The 18,411-nt window shown below is 45.0% G+C and overlaps 1 protein-coding gene across 6 annotated transcripts in view; it reads left to right on the top strand.

The window, feature by feature from the left end:
• Window positions 1-17,703, top strand: part of Armh3 (armadillo like helical domain containing 3) — a 173,951-nt gene extending 156,248 nt beyond the window's left edge. For all 6 annotated transcript variants that reach the window (XM_060390550.1, XM_060390551.1, XM_060390548.1 and 3 more), the window contains 2 exons: window positions 14,571-14,687; window positions 16,122-17,703. In XM_060390550.1, coding sequence (XP_060246533.1) covers window positions 14,571-14,687; window positions 16,122-16,214 — 210 coding nt within the window. In that variant the 3' untranslated portion in view covers window positions 16,215-17,703. The remainder of the gene's footprint in view (window positions 1-14,570; window positions 14,688-16,121) is intronic.
• The last annotated feature ends 708 nt before the right edge of the window (window positions 17,704-18,411 follow it).

Genomic DNA, 18,411 nt, shown 5'->3' with positions numbered 1-18,411 from the left:
GACTCCCTTGTGACTTTGTGATATTCCTGTCTCCATTTCCCAAATTCTGGGATTGTAAGTATGAGCTAGCTGTGTTGGCAATCTTTACTGAGGTTTTAATTCTTATAATTTCTTTTTAAGTCTCTGTTCTTCTCCCTGGAGCTTTGGGTTTTAGATCCAGAGGAGGCCCATATAAAGTTGTATAAGACACGTTTTACATGTATGTATGCACATACTTCGTGTATACATATTGTGTAGGGACATGTGTGTGTGCGTGGTCAGCGTTGGTTCTTTCAGCATGTGGACTTTGAGCGTTCAGGTGGTCAGGCTTGGTGGCAGATGTTATACTGGCTGAACCATCTCTGCAGCCCACAAGACAGTTTTGTTGTTGTTGTTTAATATTACAAGCAGAGTATTGTTGAAAGCTGCTAGGTGTTACTTCAGTAAACTTTCTAAATAGGTTTGGTTCCTCCTGATTCTAAGAGCTTTTACAAATGACTATGGCACGATAGAGAGATGGCTCAGCAGTTAAGAACACTTACTACACTTGCAGATCGGGATTTGGTTCTCAGAACCCTCATTGGGCAGCTCACAGCCACTTGTAACTTCAGCCTCAGGTCTCCAGCACCCTTTCCTGGCGTCCACAGACACCAGCATGCACGTGATACACTTACATACTTGCAGATACTCACAAATACATATAAAATGAAAATAAATCTTAAAAAACTATAAATGACTGCTAAGTATTTAGAAATCTGAATGGTACTTAGTTTTTTTTTCACTCTTTTTCTTTTTTTAAACTGACTGTGTAGCCCAGGCTAGCCTCCAACTAGTGTTCTCTTGCCTCAGCCTTCTAGAGTTTGAGCCACCAGGCCTAGTCTAGTTTATTTCTAATGAATCATGAGATGTTAATAAGAGGAGATCACTACATTGCATGGCACTGTGTGTATCTTTAGGGCCCAGGTAGAATCCTTTGCATGAGAAAACTTTCTTACAGAAATCTTGGTAGACAGCATTAAAAACTTAAAGGCCCCTGAGGAAAGCCAAGCCTGAGACTTCCTCTTTATAGTTGTTGCTACCCCTGGGTGTGTGAGTGTGTAACAGCTTCTGAGTGTATGTGTAGTGGAGAGGGCTGATTTGTAGAGTTTGGTGAGAAGTTCCCACCATAGGTACAATATGGAGCCAGCTGTTCCTAGAGATTTTAAAATTTAAGTCGGCTCTCTCAGACCAGGCCTGTGATCTAGCTCCAGCATACTGATGGTTGTGAGGGAGAAGAGCTGTGATACTATCAAGATTTTCTGAGCAAGAAGTTCAAATGTTCACTTTCCTCATAGGAGCCACCCCTATAAAAATTCTCCCTAGATAGGCGCTGGGAGGCAGAGGCAGAAGGCCAGCCTAGTTTACATAGGGAGTTTCAGATTGGCTAGTGCTACACAGAGAAACTTTTTCTCCCAAAAACAAAACAAAGCTAAAAAGAATCTCCCTGGGCACTTTTGCATTTTTAACTGGGTGATTAAGACATCTGAGAAGCATCCTGTGAGTGCTCTGTGCTGTTCCTCTTCTTAAACCAGGGTCCTGACCATCATGCAAGGCAGCCTTGGCAGAAAGACACATGTTCAAGAGTTAAGATTTAAGATTCGCAAAACAGCCATAACTCAGCTTCCTGTACTTGACAATGAGCTTTTCTACAGCAGCCTGTAGCCACGCACTGCCTCTCTGTAGCCATGAGTGATGGTTGCTGTGGGAACTCTGATTGAGTGAGACATGTTGATACCAGCATTAGCTGTCTGACCCTACCTGCCTTGCTGTCCTTATTTGTGTTCTGGCATTTCTGGCATTGTGTTGACCTGTTGTGCAGAAAACACTTCGATGGAGTTGTTTGTTTGCTGAATTCATTCCCTAAAGCAAGAAAGACACAAAGGCGTGGGAAGGGTGGCTCCTGCTGCTTACACTCTGTAGGCATCTTAAGAGGGCACACAGGTTGAGCCAGCCGCCAGGTCATGTGCTGCTTGGGTGATTGCTCTAAATTGGACCAGGGACTTGGCTGTACCATCAGAGATCTTCCTAGAGGAGAAAGATCTTAGATTTAAACAGATGCAAATGCACAAAGGATACTTTATAGTTGTTGCAGGGGCACTTTTGTATGGGTTATTTGCTTACATCTTACATCAACTATTTGTGATAGACATAATTATTATTTTATAGTTGAGAACACTACAGAGACTGTTCAGTGTTACAGTTGTAGCCAGGCAGGCCTGACTGCAAAGTCGAAGCTTTCTCTATTTTTTTCAGGCTGGGCCATGTATGACAACTTGAGTCTGTCAAATATGTTGAAGGAATATGTAAGCTAGGCCTATGAAGAAGGAACAGGAGACAGGAAGAGAAACAGTAACATAGCCTGCTCCTGGGAGGTAGCCAAAACTCTTAGAAGGAAGTTACATAGTTGAGGGTACAAACCCAAAGGATTTGCCTGCCAGAAATACCTGTTTATCTGTATAAAGGGTTCTAATGTGCCATGATAAGTTCGTAAATTAAATGAATCCAAATCAGTATCCCAGGGAAGGCTTTTCTACATACCAAAGGGATGTGGTGGCTTTTTATGAGTTTTTATTTACACCACAGTAGATAAGTTATCAAAACTATATCACACTAAAATTTGATACTTATATCCCAGACTGACTTGAGTTCACTTTGTACCTAAGAATGACCTTGAACTTCTGATCTTTCTGTCTCTACCTTGTTGAGTGCTCTGATTACAAGGCATGTGCTACCTACCATGCTCTATTTATATCATGCCAGGGATCCAACCCAAGCCTTTTTGCATGCTAGCCAAGTATTCAACTAACTATATCTCTTTCCAGCCTCTTAACTGCTTTTAAAGTAGTGCATCTGTTTTATCCAAGAGTATAAAATCATGTTCACAGCCAAGCTGGGTGAATGACAGAGGTCACTGGTGGAGAAGAGCTTGGGTTATTATTTGTGTCTGTTACTATCAGAAATGTCTTCACTGAGGTAGAATTTTGAAATGGCCACCACGTGAGTGGGACCTTGTCACTCCTGCTTTCTGCAGCCCAAGAAGGAGTGCCCCTTCAGTCACTCTGGTTACTAGGGAGAATGGTCAGGAGCACTTCCCTCTTTTAAAAACCGCTTTTCTAAAACCACTTCCCTCCTTCCGTTTGGTCTTTGGGAGGATTACTTTATCTCTGCTACCACCTCTTTTAGGGTGTTCTGTAGGACTTTCCCACGATGCGTGGGAAGAGCCTGGTTTGCCGCTGCGACGGTAGCAAAGGCTAGAAGCGCCCTTATGCACAGTTGTGTCTCTGTTAACGTTTTTTTGACTTGTTTTGTTTGTTGTTGTTGTTTTTCAAGACAGGCTTTTTCTGTGTAGCCTTGGCTGTCCTGTACTCACATTGTAGACCAGGCTGGTCTCAAACTCACAGAGATGTGCCGGCTGCTGCCTCCTTGAGTACTGGGTTTACAGCTGTGCATCACCATGCACAGCTGGTTTTTGTTTCTGGAGACAGGGTTTCTCTGTGGAACCCTGGCTGTCCTGAAACTCTCTCTGTAGACCAGGCTAGCCTTGATCTCAGAGATCCTGAGTGCTGGGGTTAAAGGCATGTGCCACCGTGCTTGGCTGACTTGATATACTTTTGTTATTGTTTCATGTGTATGAGTGTTTTGCCTGCATGTATGTCTGAGCACCATGTATATACATGGTGTCCATGGAACTGGAGTTACAGACGGTTTTAGAGCCACCATTTGGGTGCTGGGAACTAAACCTAGGTCCTCTGCGAAAGCAGCTAAGTGCGCTTAAATGCTGAGCCATCTCACCACCTTAAAATGGTTTTAGGGCTCCTAACAGTACTTTGATTTTTCATAACAATCAAGATCATGTGATAACTGCAATCTGAAAAGCCCACTCAGCTAAAAGGGACGCTGGGCATAGCTCACAACTGGGATTCTGACTGTTATGAGTCCCTAGAGATGAGGCAGATAATAGTGAGTTAGAATCAGAGAAGGCTGGTCCTGAACTCCTCCTGCTTCCATCTCCCAAATTCTAGGATTACAGGTATGCACCACTGCATTTGGCTAGATATAGTGATTTCTTCAGCTCAGAGTGTAACTCTCCGAGATACCATGTTGCCAAGGAAAGCCACTTCAGGTGGGGAGTTCAGACACATCTGCCTATTAGATGGATCTGGACAGTGTCGAGGAGGCCTGATGGAGAATTTGTGTGTCTTTGTTTCTTCCATTCCCATTACCTTGGCACCTCTAAACATGATTGGATGCCTTGCCTGTACAGGGTAAGGGTCTCAATGTGTTGGACCTGTAATTAGTGCAAAGAAAAGCTTTACAGGGCTGTCCATAGCTTCAGCCAAATAAAGTCAGGGACATAGGGTGACTGCCCAGGGAAATTAAGGAAAGTCACTGTCACCAATCCTTTAAGCAAGTAATGGCCTCTTACTAATCACCCACAGTGAGGTTCATTATCTGGACCACCTCGCTGAAGGGCAGGTACAGGCTGTCACATCAATAAGTCTCAAGGCACAAGAAAGCCCTTTGGTAGCAGCCTTGAAAGGCTAGACCAACTGTGAGAACTGGACAGCTCAAATTGGTGTTAAAATTGAGTTTGGTCCTGAAGCATAGGAGATGAAAATAGAGAGGAAGAAAACCAAATCAGCAAACGTGTGCATATTGACTGCAGGCAGCTGCAGGAAGGAAGCAGTGCCTTTCAAACAGACCAGCTCTGGAAGCCACGGGTTGACTTCCCCCCTTTGAAGCCCTGTTTCCAAGCAAGTCATATTAAGTGGTAGTTTCCTAGAATATCCAGTTATCTCAGGTAGAAGGCCACTGAAGTACCGAGTCTGCGGTTTTGTAATAGTTGCTGTTTGTTTGCCTCTGGTTTGGGGTTTGGTTCTTTGTGAAGGTGGGACATGTCCCCCCCACACACACCCTCTATTCCTTTCTTTCTTTTTATCAGCCATTTTGACAAAAGTACTCTGAAAAAGAACCAATTCTGAAGGAAACTCTCAGGACCTGCTTTGGTCAGAGAACTCCCTGCTTCATAGACTCTTTGGTACAAGACAGGAAATATGTGCCTGCCTAGGCTGACTCTTCCCAGATTTCTTGTGTGCAGAAAGTATGGAAGTACTTGCTGTACTGGTCTAGGCTACACCAACTCCAAAGCTTCATCTTCCCCCGGAAGCATGTGCATGCAGCATGTGGATCTTTGGAGTTGAGACTCAGTAGGCACACAACACTGGCTTTAAGCTGCTTGTGATCCTTCTGCATCATCTTCCCAAGTGCGGTGATCACAGACATGTGCCACCATGCCCACTTTAAGATACCCTTCCCTCCTGCATTCCTGAGTTCCCAGTGAGGCAAAAGCAAGAGGATCAGGAGTCCAAGGTCACTGTTTGCTATATAATAAGTTTAAGGACATCCTGTACAAAGCTTTTACTACCTAGTCCTAGTTGCAAATGTTTTTAACTTTCTTTTTCTTCTATAAGTTTTCTTTTAAAATTACTTTTGTTTAGTTGAATAGTGGTGGTGCATGCCTTTAATCCCAGTGCTTGGGAGACAGAGGCAGGCTGGTTCATAGAGTGATTTCCAGGACAGGGCTACACAGAGAAACCATGTCTCAAAAAACAAACAAACAACAAAATTACATTTGATTGTTTATTGTAGGTGGGAAAGGACACTTGTCTGTGGAGGTCAAAGAGCAACTTTTAGGAATCAGTTCTGTCTTCCTACCATATGGCCCAGGGATTGAACTCAGGTCTTCACACTTAGTGACAACCCTCTCAGCCATCCTGTCAGCCTTTTACACTTAGATCTGTGATTTATTTCAAGCTGTGTGTATCTTTATTGTGTAAAAGTAAATATCCATTTCCCCTCAAATACCCAGTTGGTCCATTACCATCTCTTTCCCATCTACATACCTTGAGGGCTAAAAATCCAGTCCAGTTGTTAGACTGCCTGCCTAGCGCACGCAAAGCTGTAGGTTTGATTCCTAGCATTATATAAACCCGGTGTTGACCACATACTGGTAATCCCAGCACTTAGAAGGTGGAAGCGGAAGGATCCTTTGAATTCACATATAAAGCAAAAAAAAAAAAAAAAAAAAAAAAAATTAGTTTTTTGTTTAAAAGATATCTGCTGGGGAGCAGGTACTGGAGAGATGGCTCAGAGGTTGAGAGTACTGTCTGCTCTTCCAAAGGTCCTGAGTTCAATTTCCAGCAACCACATCACAAGTATCTACACTGGGATCTGATGCCCTCTTCTGGCATGCAGGTGTACATGCAGATAGAGCACTCATACATAAAACAAAATGTTTTTAAAAAGTCGCTGTGATTTTGGCTGGAGTTGTGGTAATTCTATAGGGAAGGTTTTAGAAAGAACTGATACCTTAATATATTATTTGAGATGTAGCTTAATGGTAGATCATGTACTTAGCATGCACAAGATCCTAGGCTTAATATCCAGCGCCCAGAATGTGACAACAATACTGTCTTCAAATCCATTAGTATGTCTCTTAACATGAGATTTTTTTTAAGATTTTCTTCATTAGTGTTTTATACTTTAGAGTGTACTGTTTTTTACCTATTTTATTCTATTTCTTCCATATTATCTTACTTTTACATTACATAAGTAGTAATTTCAATTTCCCTTTTTTGTTTGTGTGTGTGTGTGTGTGTGTGTTTTGTTTTGTTTTGTTTTTGAGACAGAGTCTCATTGTGTTATATTGCCCTGGCTGCCCTGGAACTCACTCTGTAAACCAGGCTGATCTCCAACTATACCTCCTCTGTCTGTCCAGTGCTGGGATTAAAGGTGTGTGCCACCACTGCCTGGTGCCTTGGTATTTTCAAAAGGTTTCTTTCTGTAGTCCCTGCTGGTCTTGAATTCCTGGTGAATCTCCTGCTGTAACTTTGTACATTCTGAGAATACAGGTGTAAGTTAACACTCCAAGTTTAGCTGTAGGTGTTTATAGACTCCCTTCCTCAAAATAAGAAAGTTCCTTTCTGTCACATGATTGCTGAAAGGTTAAATTGTTCATCACAATGTCCACCCAGCTGAGATCTTGGGTTGTGCTAATAACTTTGTGTCTAGTGCGACGAACATGTAGATTTTCCCCATCTGAGATAAATACCTCTTGATCATGATACACTATTCATTTTACTATTTTTTATTTTATGTACACTGTTTTTTTCCCTGAATATTTCTGTGCTGTGCCTGCAGTGGCCAGAGGAGGGCATCAGATCCCCTGAGACTGGAGTTATAATTGTGAGTCACTGTGTGGGAGCTGAGAATTGAACCTGGGTCCTCTGGTAGAGCAGCAAGTCCTCTTAAATGCTGAGTCATCTCCCCATAGTTCAGTTTTCATAGTAAGTTTAGGTATAGTCTTCCTGCTTTATTTTTTAAGTTACGTGTGTGTGTGTGTGTGTGTGTGTGTGTGTGTGTGCATGTGTCCAATGATACACATGTGGAAGTAAGAGAGAGAGTATAACCAGAATCAGACACATCTGGGGGGTCCAGAGTGGTCATGACCCTGAGCCATGTGAGGAGATAGGGAAGAGGAATGGGAGAGGTGGAGAGGGGAACTAGGTGCAACAGCCAGGAGGCCAACGGTGCAAAAGAAGTGGGGAACCAAAATGGCTGAATTAGGTAGGGAAGAGCCTCTGGGGAAGGGCAGCCCGGCTGGAGAGCTGGGGGCAGGATTCATGTAGAGGGCAGCCATATCCTGTAATAAGTAGGAACTGAGGGATGCTGGGAGAGCCTGTAGGTCAGGTCTACTTTGAAGTGTTAAATAGGATCCTTAGCTGTTTGTCCTGGATTGAAACTTAACATCTGACAACTTGGCTGAGTCAGTTCTTTTTCCACCATACAGTTTCTAGAGGTGGAACTCCGGTGTCAGGCACAGTGACAAGCACCTTTACCTGCTGAGCCGTTCTCTGCTTGCTTGTAGCAGTTTTACTAATTTCTTAGACAGGGTCTTATGTACCCTAGGATGGCCTGGAACTCACTGTGTAGCTGAGGATGATGGTGATCCTTCTGCTAATAAGCATGTGCCACATACCAGGTTTATTGGAGAAAGTTGTTCATTTAGGTTATTGAACTTACTGACATAGTTGGTTGCCATATTCTTTTCCTTTGATATGCCTATAAACTTTAAATGCTCTCCCTCTTGTTTACGATGTGGGGAAAGTATACCTTTTCTCTTTTGTTCCTTATCAGTTTGCTTAGAAGTTTATCATTTTATTAATCTTTTCAGTAAATCAGCTTTAATTTTACTGATTTTTGTTGTTTTTACTAATTATTTTTAAGATTATCTTATTTTTTCTTTCTTATTTTTCTTCTCTCTTTCTATTTATTTATTTGTTTGTTTAAAGACTAGGTTTCTCTGTGTAGCCTTCACTATCCTGGAACTCACTCTGTAAACCAGGCTGGCCTCAAATTCACAGAGATCTGCCTACCTCTGCCTTTCTTTTACTGGTATTAAAGGTGTGCACCTAGCTTTTTTCCTAATACGGAAATTGAGTGGTCTTAGTTTTCCTTGTGGTTAACAACAGCCCATAAATTCTCTTTTCATTTTATTCAACTCAAAATATTTTCTCTTTCTCCTGTGACATTTAGAAATGTGTCATTTTATTTCAGTTATTTGGGGATTTTCCAGATACATTTGTTATCAATTTCTTATTTAATTCCCTGATGTGATTCTTATCAATTTCTTATTTAATTCCCTGATGTGATTCCAGTCTCTACTATATTGAGGTTCAGTTAGGCTGCAGCGCATGGTCTATCTTGGTGACCGTTCTGTGTGCACTTGAGAAGAACGTGTTCTGCTATAGCTGAGGAGAGTTTTCTACAAATACCCTTTAGGTCAAGTAGGTTGGTAGTCTTAGAGTTGCCCTGGTTTCTGTCTCTTTGTTCTATTGGTTACTGATGGCAGCAAGGAAGCTGCAACAGTAACTGCAAATCCCCTCATTTCCTTCCTTCAGACTCTTGTTTGCTTTATTCAGAGTTTTGAAGCTCTGTTATCATCTGCACATACATGCAGGGTTATTATGTCTTCATGATGAGTTGATTACTTCATCATGGAATTAGACTCTTAGTGCCTGCCGCTTTTCTTTTTATGTGTGTTTATTTGGGGTGAGGGGTGCGCTGTGTGCTATAGCCTGTGTGTGAAGGTCAGAGTACAGCTTGAAGGAATTGGTTCTCTTCCTTCAACATGGGAATCCCAGTGCTGGAGGCTGGAGAGATGGCTCAGAGGTTAAGGACACTGGCTGTTCTTCCAAAGGTCCTGAGTTCAAGTCCCAGCAACCACATGGTGGCTCACAACCATCAATGATGAGATTTGGTGCCCTCCTCTGGCCTGCTTGCACACATGCAGGCAGAATATGGTATAAATAATAAATAAATAAATGTTAAAAAAAAAAAAATAGCCCTGGCTGCTCTTACAGAGGACCAGGTTCAGTTTCCAGAAGTGGCTCACAACGATCAATCATTTTGGTCTGGGGAGATTCAATGCCCTCTTCTGGTCTCCAAATGTGCTGCATACACCTAGTACACACATTCAGGCTAAACGCTCATACACTCAAAATAAAATAAATTTTTAAAAGGAAAGAAAAAAATTAAAGATGAAAAGTGGAGCGTGATGACATATGCCTTTAATCCCAGTACTTGGGAGGCAGAGGCAGGTGGATCTCTGTGAGTTTGAGGCCAGCCTGGTCTACAAAGTGAGTCCAGGATAGCCAAGGCACAGAGAAACCCTGTCTCAAAAAAAAATTTTTTTTAGAGATGGCTGAAGTCTGGTTAGAGTGTTTTCTGCTCTTGCAGAGACATGCATTCAGAGGCCAGCGGCCACATGGGTGATGCATAACTGCCTGGATCTCCAGCTCCAGGGGACACACAGTCTTCTGGCCTTCAGAAGCACCTCCACATACAGTCACAGACTTCTTTTTAATGAGAGAGAAGAGAGAGCGCGCTAGAGAGAAGCAAGAGCAGCACAGAGTCTGAAGGAATTAGTCTCCTCTGGGTACTAGTTAGACCTGGAACTCATGGATCTCCTTGTTTGTTCTTGTCCTTTGAGGTGCAAAGCTTTTAGTTGCTCTATGTAAACAAATGCTAAAAATAGCTTAACAAGTATTTGAACCTGGCTGCTAAGAGATCACCGTGTGTGTCTGCTTAGCTTGTTGGCATACTTATCTAATGAGTACACCACACAATTGAGTTGAATTTACACTGTGAAAATTGTCACCGACTATAACACACCTCAGTTGGACATTTCAGAATGGGCTAAATCTGATTTCTAAAAAACTTAACGTATAGTTTGTATGTATGTGGAATAAAGGGACATTTCCATTCTTTCCTTCTTTTCCTCACTCTTTGTATATGAAATCTGCCTTTCAGATTGGTCCTGATGGAAGCTTCAGCCATCAGTGAGGTCAGACTTGTCCAATAAATGGCCTTTCCTGAAGCTGATGTCTTAGGGGTCCTGTCATCCTAGAATGCTGCACCCTGAATTAATTATCACAGTAGAATAAAGTGGAAGAGACTATGATCAGAAGGAACCTTGACAGTGGTCAGAAGTAAAGACACTTGCCACTGAGGCTAATGACTTGAGCTTAGTCTCTTGGACTCACATGGTGGAAAAGAACTGTCTCAAGTAAATTACCCTCTGACCTCCACATGTCATGGCAAGTGGACACACACACACTGGGTGTACATTTTTATTTCTTTTAAAGAGAAGAAACCTTAATCCCCTTCATTTCTCCTGCCTGTGAGTCCAGCATAGGGATACATGCCTGTAATCTCAGCACGCAGAAGGCAAAGACATCAGGAGTTTGAAGACAGCCTCAGTCACATAGGGAGTTTGAGGTTACTTGAAACCCCGCCCAAACAATTGTGCAGCAGCATCTCAACCCCATGAACCATTCGTTGTTTCACACCTGACTCTGCTCAGGCAGGAACTGGCTCTGAGGGTGTTAGAAGCTATCAGAGTACTGACCAGTGCTGAGTGTTAGAGAGTCGGGGCTAATCCTGATCTTACCATGTGACCCTAATGAGAGATTCCTTACCTTTTTAGTTGAGCTTGTGTTACTAAATTAATTCTGCAAGCTTGTTGAGTGTTTGCTGTTCTTTGGACTCTGTTAGGCAGTGCAAGAAATCCACATAGTCACTGGCTCTCTTCAGAGGGTGAAGCATCTGCTAATGGCAGTTTCGAGTAAGGAAATTAGTGGTAGTCGTTTCATGCTTGTTGCTCCTGGAGAGGGCCAGCCAGCTAATCTCCCCAGGAACCCTATAAAATATAGGTGGCTTCTGAAGGTGAGGAGGATAGGAGTGGGTAGAAGGGAACCTCGGGCCCTGCAACATAACCCTACGTGAGGCCAAGGACATGGCTCCAAGGTGAAGAGCACTAGCTGCTCTTTTGACCCTGCTTCAATTCCCAACACCCACAACTGTCTGTAACTCCAGTTCCAGGGAATCCGACACCCCTACACAGACATACATGCAGGCAAAACACCAATGTGCATAAAAAAAGGAATCATTCAAGAAGATTAAAAATACTAAAATAAACTATAGGTGAAAGAAAGTAATAGTAGGAATAGCTCTGCTATGTCAACATGGGGCTTGTCACCTTTCATCGCCCTATTTAGTCACCAGAGTTAGCACTGTTTGATAAAAGTATCGTTACTCCACTTGATAGGAAAACTGGACCAGGTGTGGTAATACACACCTTTAATTCCAGCTGGAGGGCAAATGCTCTGAGTTTGAGACCAGTTTGGTTCCAGGTCAGGGATGTCTCAGAAACAAGACAAAGGAAGCAAGAGCACTGGCGTGCACCTGCCACAGCACACTTGTGGAGGTCAGAGGACGGCACTCGGGAGTTGCTTCTCTGAGGTTTGAACTTGGGTCATCAGGCTTGCTGGCAGGTCCTTTGCCCACTGAACCAGTCCTCTGGCCCTTCAGGTCATGCTCTAAACTGTAGTACTGTCTTCCCAAACACTAGCTGTGGATAGAAGCTTCTTTTTCAGTACCCATGATCAGGGAGACCCAGCAGCCAGGGCCCCACTTATAAAACATCTCAGTGCTCAGATAGCCTTAATCTGTCCCGAATTTAGAACTGTAATGTGAATTCTGAGGAAAGAATTGGTGTTTGCTTTCTCTTATCAGAATCAACTCAAAGGTCATCCATTGAAGTGACTTCCAGCTAATTTGGTGATTCAAGCTAGAGTTTCTCGTTTCAGAGGCCTTGCTTTAAAAAGTGAAAGCATTAAAACAAAACAAATCCTCACAACCTGTGCAATGCAAAGCCAGGCTTTTATGAGCCTATCTGCTCAATTTTTCTTTCTCACAATCTATATCTCCTACTCGAGATATAGATCTTAACACTACTCTCCGACTTCCGGCTGGTGTCTGTGCTTACATTGCATAGGTGATTCTGGTATCTTTAGCAGCAGAACCCATCTGCTTACTGAGGATAAACCAGGCCTTTCTCCTGCCTTATAGTTAGGTTTGTCAGGCGACACCAAGAACATCCAAAACCCTCATCACCTAACCATCCCTTATATTAGTAACCATTTATTGGCTTTTCACAATGTGCCAGATACTGGAAAGTCACTGTCTCTGTCCTTTCACATCAGTGTGATAAGGCAGGTAGTGGTACACTCCTTTATAGATAAGAAAACTGAAGCTAAAAGACCAGAAACTCACAACAAATTTACATAGTTAATCAATGCTTAATGTGGAACCAAAATTCAGACCTGTGACCTTAAAGTCCATGTTCTTAATGACTTCCATTGTGTCCAGACACCTGAGGAACAGGTGCCCAGCTGCTTTGTCTTGGCTTTTTAGATGTAGGGTTTTAAAGCAAAGTTTTGCGTGGTTTCTAGGGACTGGCACCATTCTGGAGGAATTTTGCCCCCTTTATGGCCTTGAGCCAAGACCTAGGCTGCAACCATTCAGCTATGAATGCTATCCACAGCGTGAGAGAACGGGTTTACCTGTATGCCTGCCATTGCTGGGTACCAATCCCCTTGCTCATTGCACTGAAGGCAGAGCAAACAGTTGACAGTGTGGACCCAGCAGTCAAAACCATCTGGATTTTTAGAGTGAAGAAGGGGAGATAGGCCTCTGTCTTTGTTGCCTCTTCCCTTGAAACCCAAACTCAGAGCTTCTCCCATCAGGACCCAGCCCCTCTCTTGGTGTTCTCCAGCCCTTTTGGAGGCAAGAACATTGCTCCGAGGGAAAGTCTGTCCCACTGGTAGATCCTGACCCTAGCTGACTCCCTTTACCCCCTGCCTTCTGTCAGAACCAAGTCCCTCACACTTACCCTCCCAGTTCTCTGATGAGCAAGGTTTTCCTTGGTGTTATGGTCTTCCTGCCCATCAGATAGCTCCATGCAAGTTTCCAGGGGGCATAGTCATTCCCTTCCCTGGCCCTTCTTCCCTGTCCTGTCCACTGTGCTAACTTGACAGAGTGCCTTTCCTCCCACCTGCCCCTCCCGTTGCCTTTGTTTGATTTAGGGTCTTAGAAACTGAAGTCACATCAAGTTTGGCTGGCAGTCCCTTTATTATTAACCTCAGAGTTCCAGGATTCCCAAGGTCAATTGCATTTTTAATTGACCCCATAGAGAGTCAGATCAGGTATGGTGACAGACACTTGTAAGCCCAGATTTCAGAAGGTGAGACAGGAAGATGAAAAGTTGTAGACCACACTGAGCTCTATAGTGAGTTCCAGGATAGTGTGGACTATATAGCTAGACACTGTCTCAAAAAACAAAAGTCAGAAACACTGTAGGGGACACACCACTTTATGCCCCATCAGAATAATAATAGTTGTGGCTTATTCTTGAGGGTGTCCACTGTACCTCAATGCTTGGATACCCAAAAGTATGCTCCAAGAGATGGATAAGAATGGTGGGTTGGCACCAAGAGATAAAAACAAGTGGCAGATGGTGCTTAAGGAACATCCCAGGACTGAAGAAATGCAGTTTCCAGAAAGGAAAAAGCAGGAAGGCACTAGCAAAAGGCTGTCCTCAGCACCTGGGACAGCCTGGTCAGAGGAGGCCTCGCAAAGAGGCTAGAGTACTGTGGTATCAGTGACTATACAGAGGACACAGCCTTGGTATCCACGCTGGGCTGGTCAGGAAAGGCAGGGAATGGAAAAGAGTCAAAAGTGGTCCCAGAAGCTAGGCAGAATGGTACAGGCCTGCAGTCTCAGCAACTGGGAGGCAGGGACCAGAGGATAAAGAATTCAAGGTCAGCCTTAGCTACACCATCTCAAAAAGGAAGAGGAGGAAAAAAAAAGCTCAGCCAGATGGCAATGGTGCCCCCCTCTCCCTCCCCGCCTTTAATCCCAGCACTCAGGGCAGCCTCTGTAGATGAGTTGAGTTCTAAGACAGCCAGGGCTACACAGAGAAAACCTGTCTCACATACACACATACCTATACACACACACACACACACACACACACACACACACCACAAGATCTCATAAACCAAAATTGTGCCCTGCCAGCCTGCCTCCTTGCTTTACATAAACATTCTTGCCAGGGACTGAGACCCTGCTTGGCCTTTGATTGCCCTCAGGTACTAGAGGTGGTGCGAGCCAACTATGACACCCTCACACTGAAGCTGCAAGATGGCCTGGACCAGTATGAGCGCTACTCGGAGCAACACAAGGAGGCTGCCTTCTTCAAAGAGCTGGTGAGCACTCCATCCCCAATGCTGCCTGTATCTCTTGGGGGGACCCATTTTTAAGACACTGGGATCTGCTGTAATCTAGGGTATGTTTGCTAGATTAATAAAACTAAAGGGGTTTGGTATGTAGCTTTTCTACCAAAGCATTTTGGAATGAGGCAGTGAGAGGCAGATAGTCCCAAACCAGCATTGCCCACCTCATCTGTCTGCAACCAGCTGCAGCTGGGCTGGGGTCTGGTATGTGTTGCCAGTGGCAGCCACTCCCTTCCCTGTCTCTAGAGCAGCTAGTGAGAGTAACTGATCCTCCTGCAGTCACTCCTTCCTCACTCCTTAATTGGTCTCTGGCCTGAGTTCCCCTGCCATGCCAAAAGCCCCCCCTTACTATAGCTCCCCAGTCCTCACTCTCTATGTCCACTCTCGTTTTTCAAGCACCCAGTCTCTTCCAGGCATGACTCCAAGCTGGTCTCTCCCTTTCGATTGTCCCTTTCCTGTTCCCTGCACTCCAGGAAAAGCTCTACCTCCCTGTAGCTATGCTGCCCTCTTGGTTGACACAAACCCTGGTAGCGAATGGGACAGGACGCAGAGGCCCTAACCCCACTAAGCTGGACAAAGTGTGTAACAAAGGTGCCAGATCTCAGAGCACCACTGTCCAACTCTAACCCTGACATGAAATGCCTGAAGATTTTTCTGTGGCGAGTTACTTGTGAATAAGAAAACCATCATGTAATGAGAAAGTAGGCGCAGTGTTTTTAATGAGATTGAATGGTGATTTTTACATCAATGTGGAGATTTACTGAGAGCCAGAAACAAATAGAAAATGTCTTTAGGTTATGGAGAATGGTTGTAAAGGGAAATCAGCCTCTCTCTCTCTCTGTATAGTATCTCACTATGTAGCCCAGGCTGGCCTGGGACTTGCAGTGGTCCTCCTGCCTCAGCCTCCAAGTGCTGGGATTATAGGCATGAGCCTCCACAGCAGAAGCTGTCTTTCAGCTCCTTGGCGCTGCCTCTGCTTTCCACTCCTTCTGGCTGCTCCTCTGGCACTGAGGAGCAAACTTGTAGTCCACTGAGGAGCTAATGAGCTGGATTTGCCTGGTATTGGCCCTGCTTGCTCCTTCCTTTACTTCCTGTCCGTTGACTCCACTTACTCTCTTGGAGCAAAGCAGAAGTTAAAGAAAAGCTTCCTGGACTTTGGGGACTAAGGCAGACACCATTCTTTCCCTCAGAGGGTAGTTTACTTATTTCTGTGGACAAGCCTCCTTGAGAGGCTGCTGAATCCATAAAGTCGCCTGGAGTTAAGCGTCTGGATCTCCCAGCCCCTTCTCCACAGGCCTTTCTCCTGCCAACACAGTGAACACTTCATCTTGGCCCAGTGCCTTAGGAACTGCCCTCTGCTGTTTGTAATGGACTGTCTTCTCTCTGCTCTGCCCTTCCACCTTCCAGGTTCGGTCCATTAGTACCAATGTCAGGAGGAACCTGGCCTTCCACACACTTAGCCAGGAAGCCCTCCTGAAGGAGTTCTCCACCATCTCCTGAGGCTGCACATGCCTAAGAGCCACTGACTGCCTTACCCATGAGGCTCCTGGGCTGGAGGGTGAGCACAAGGAGAGAGGACTTCCTTCAAGGTTGGAGAGAAGCAGACGTCGAGACTCTTGGTGAAGGCCATGCTTCAGTGAGCTTGGACAGCAGGGGCAATCCCAGGATGCTCTTATTTGGGAAGAAATGGGTGGGCAACGAAAGAGGCAACTGAAAGTGTGGGCTTTCCAGGCTGCACTTCCCTGTATTCTGCCTCATGACTCCAGTTGAGATTCCAAGTTCTAGCTTCTGATTGTTCACGTGCTGGTCAGGCAGGCCTCAGCTGATGCCAGCGCTCTGAAAGCCAATGGCTGTTCTTGGCTAATGCCACATCCTGTTTCCTTTTGGACCCAGAGCTGAGCAAGGCCCCTGCCCTCACTGCAGTCTGCCCAGTCCTTAGCACCTCAGCATAGAGCAGCAAGGCAGGGATTGGCACCATTTTCTGTTTTCTGAGTTCAAAGTTGACACCTCCGAGGAATTGGAGATTGGATGTGGCTGGTGCTCTGCTGTTAGACCTCTCCTTTCTGGGTGTTGGTTTGTCACCAGGAGCACCTGTTCGCTTCCCTGCCCTTCCAACTGTTGGCTCATCAGCACAATAGGCCCACAACTTTAGCCTTTCGTTTTTAGTCTGTTTTAAACTGTCTTAAAAGAGTGCGTGTGAAATAAACATTGACAGGTTTTCTGGAGCCCTCAAGGTGCCTACTTTGCTAGTTCCCTTTCCAGCAGCTCTCCCTCCCCACCCACCCCCTCCAATGGGAGCCTAGATGAGCTCCCCTCCACGTGTTCCACCCCCTCACCCTGCTGTTGTTTACATTCAGCCTGCCTAAGAATTTCCTCTGGAGAGGAATCTGTTCCTGCTGTGGTCTGGTGCTGGGAGTTAGAGAGCCTGCTGGGGTAGGGTGCTGAAACAGGCTAGGTGAGCATCAGGCCTGAGGCCTCCATCTTGTCTAGCCATAGTCTAGTTGGGCCTTGGGCACACCCAACCTTCGTGAAATTGGCCTGTTGATTCTGTCTTTGGATATTCTCCATGGAACCGCTGTAGGGCTTTCCTTTTCCCACAGCTTCTGAAATAGCTGCTGCTCTAAGATCCCCCCAGGATGGCAGGGGCAAGCAGCACAGTGGGGACCGGAGGAGGTCTCAGAGTGGGTCTGGAGCTTCCTGAGCACCTGTCCATTTAGCATCTGTCTTGTTGGGATGCTTGACCTCCCTGGAGGCCAGAGTTCTGATTGAGCGGAAGTGTGCTAGTTCTAGAGAATTTGTCAACAGACTCACATGCTTAGATGTAAACTCTTAAGCTGTTGTGGACTGGGTCATCTCTGATAACTGATCACCAGATGGGTAACTTAGCCTGAGGTTTTTAGTGTTTTCCATGGTGATAAACCCCAGAGCAGCTGGAGCTGGAGCTGGTGGCAAATCAAAGCAATTAAAAATTGATTTGTGTGGGACAGTCTCTTTAGTGTTTTTTTCCCCTACTTCATGTCTTTAATGCAGGTGTTGGACTTGGATAAGGGACCTTTCCTTAAGACTTTACCCCGGGTCCTGGTCCTGATGGTGGCCAACTGGGTTCAGAAAACTATGTGTTCCCTTGCCTCTGGGTGAAAAAAAGGAGTAGTGTTATGGGTAGGTCTCTTGGGTGCCTTCTGCGTTTCTGCCAGCCTTTCCTATACAGGAACAAGGGTAGTCTGGTATGAGCAGCCCTAAGCAAAGCATTCCTTTTCTTCCCTGAGTAAAAGCCTGCCTCTTGAATGCTTTGTCCTGTACACCTATGACCTGGAGTCCAGGTCCTCTTGTAGACATGAGCATGGCTGGTGCCTCTGACAGCTCCTTTGAGGTCTCTTGAGAGTGATCCTCCAAAGATGGGCCTCCTTACAGCTGCTGCCTGTCCCAGTCTCACACAGGAACACCCACCACAGTTCACGGACTCGGGTGTTTAGAAAGTAAATTTGATTGAAACATTGAATGATTGAAACATTGAGGTATGCTGGCCGAGGCTTTTGGTCTCAGCAGGCCCTTCCTGGAGACATGAAGCTCCTGTGAAGGCTCTGCAGTGCTGGCCCTGCCTTCAGAAAATGAGGGGTGGCTTCACGAGAAAGATACGTCTTTTCGTGTCATACCTGGCTCCCCAAGCCTTTCAAAAAGTCTGTAAATCTGCTGGAAA

The sequence above is a fragment of the Meriones unguiculatus genome, chromosome 1 (assembly GCF_030254825.1).
Source record: "Meriones unguiculatus strain TT.TT164.6M chromosome 1, Bangor_MerUng_6.1, whole genome shotgun sequence".
Lineage (NCBI taxonomy): Eukaryota > Metazoa > Chordata > Mammalia > Rodentia > Muridae > Meriones > Meriones unguiculatus.
This window is presented reverse-complemented; position numbering and strand designations above follow the sequence as displayed.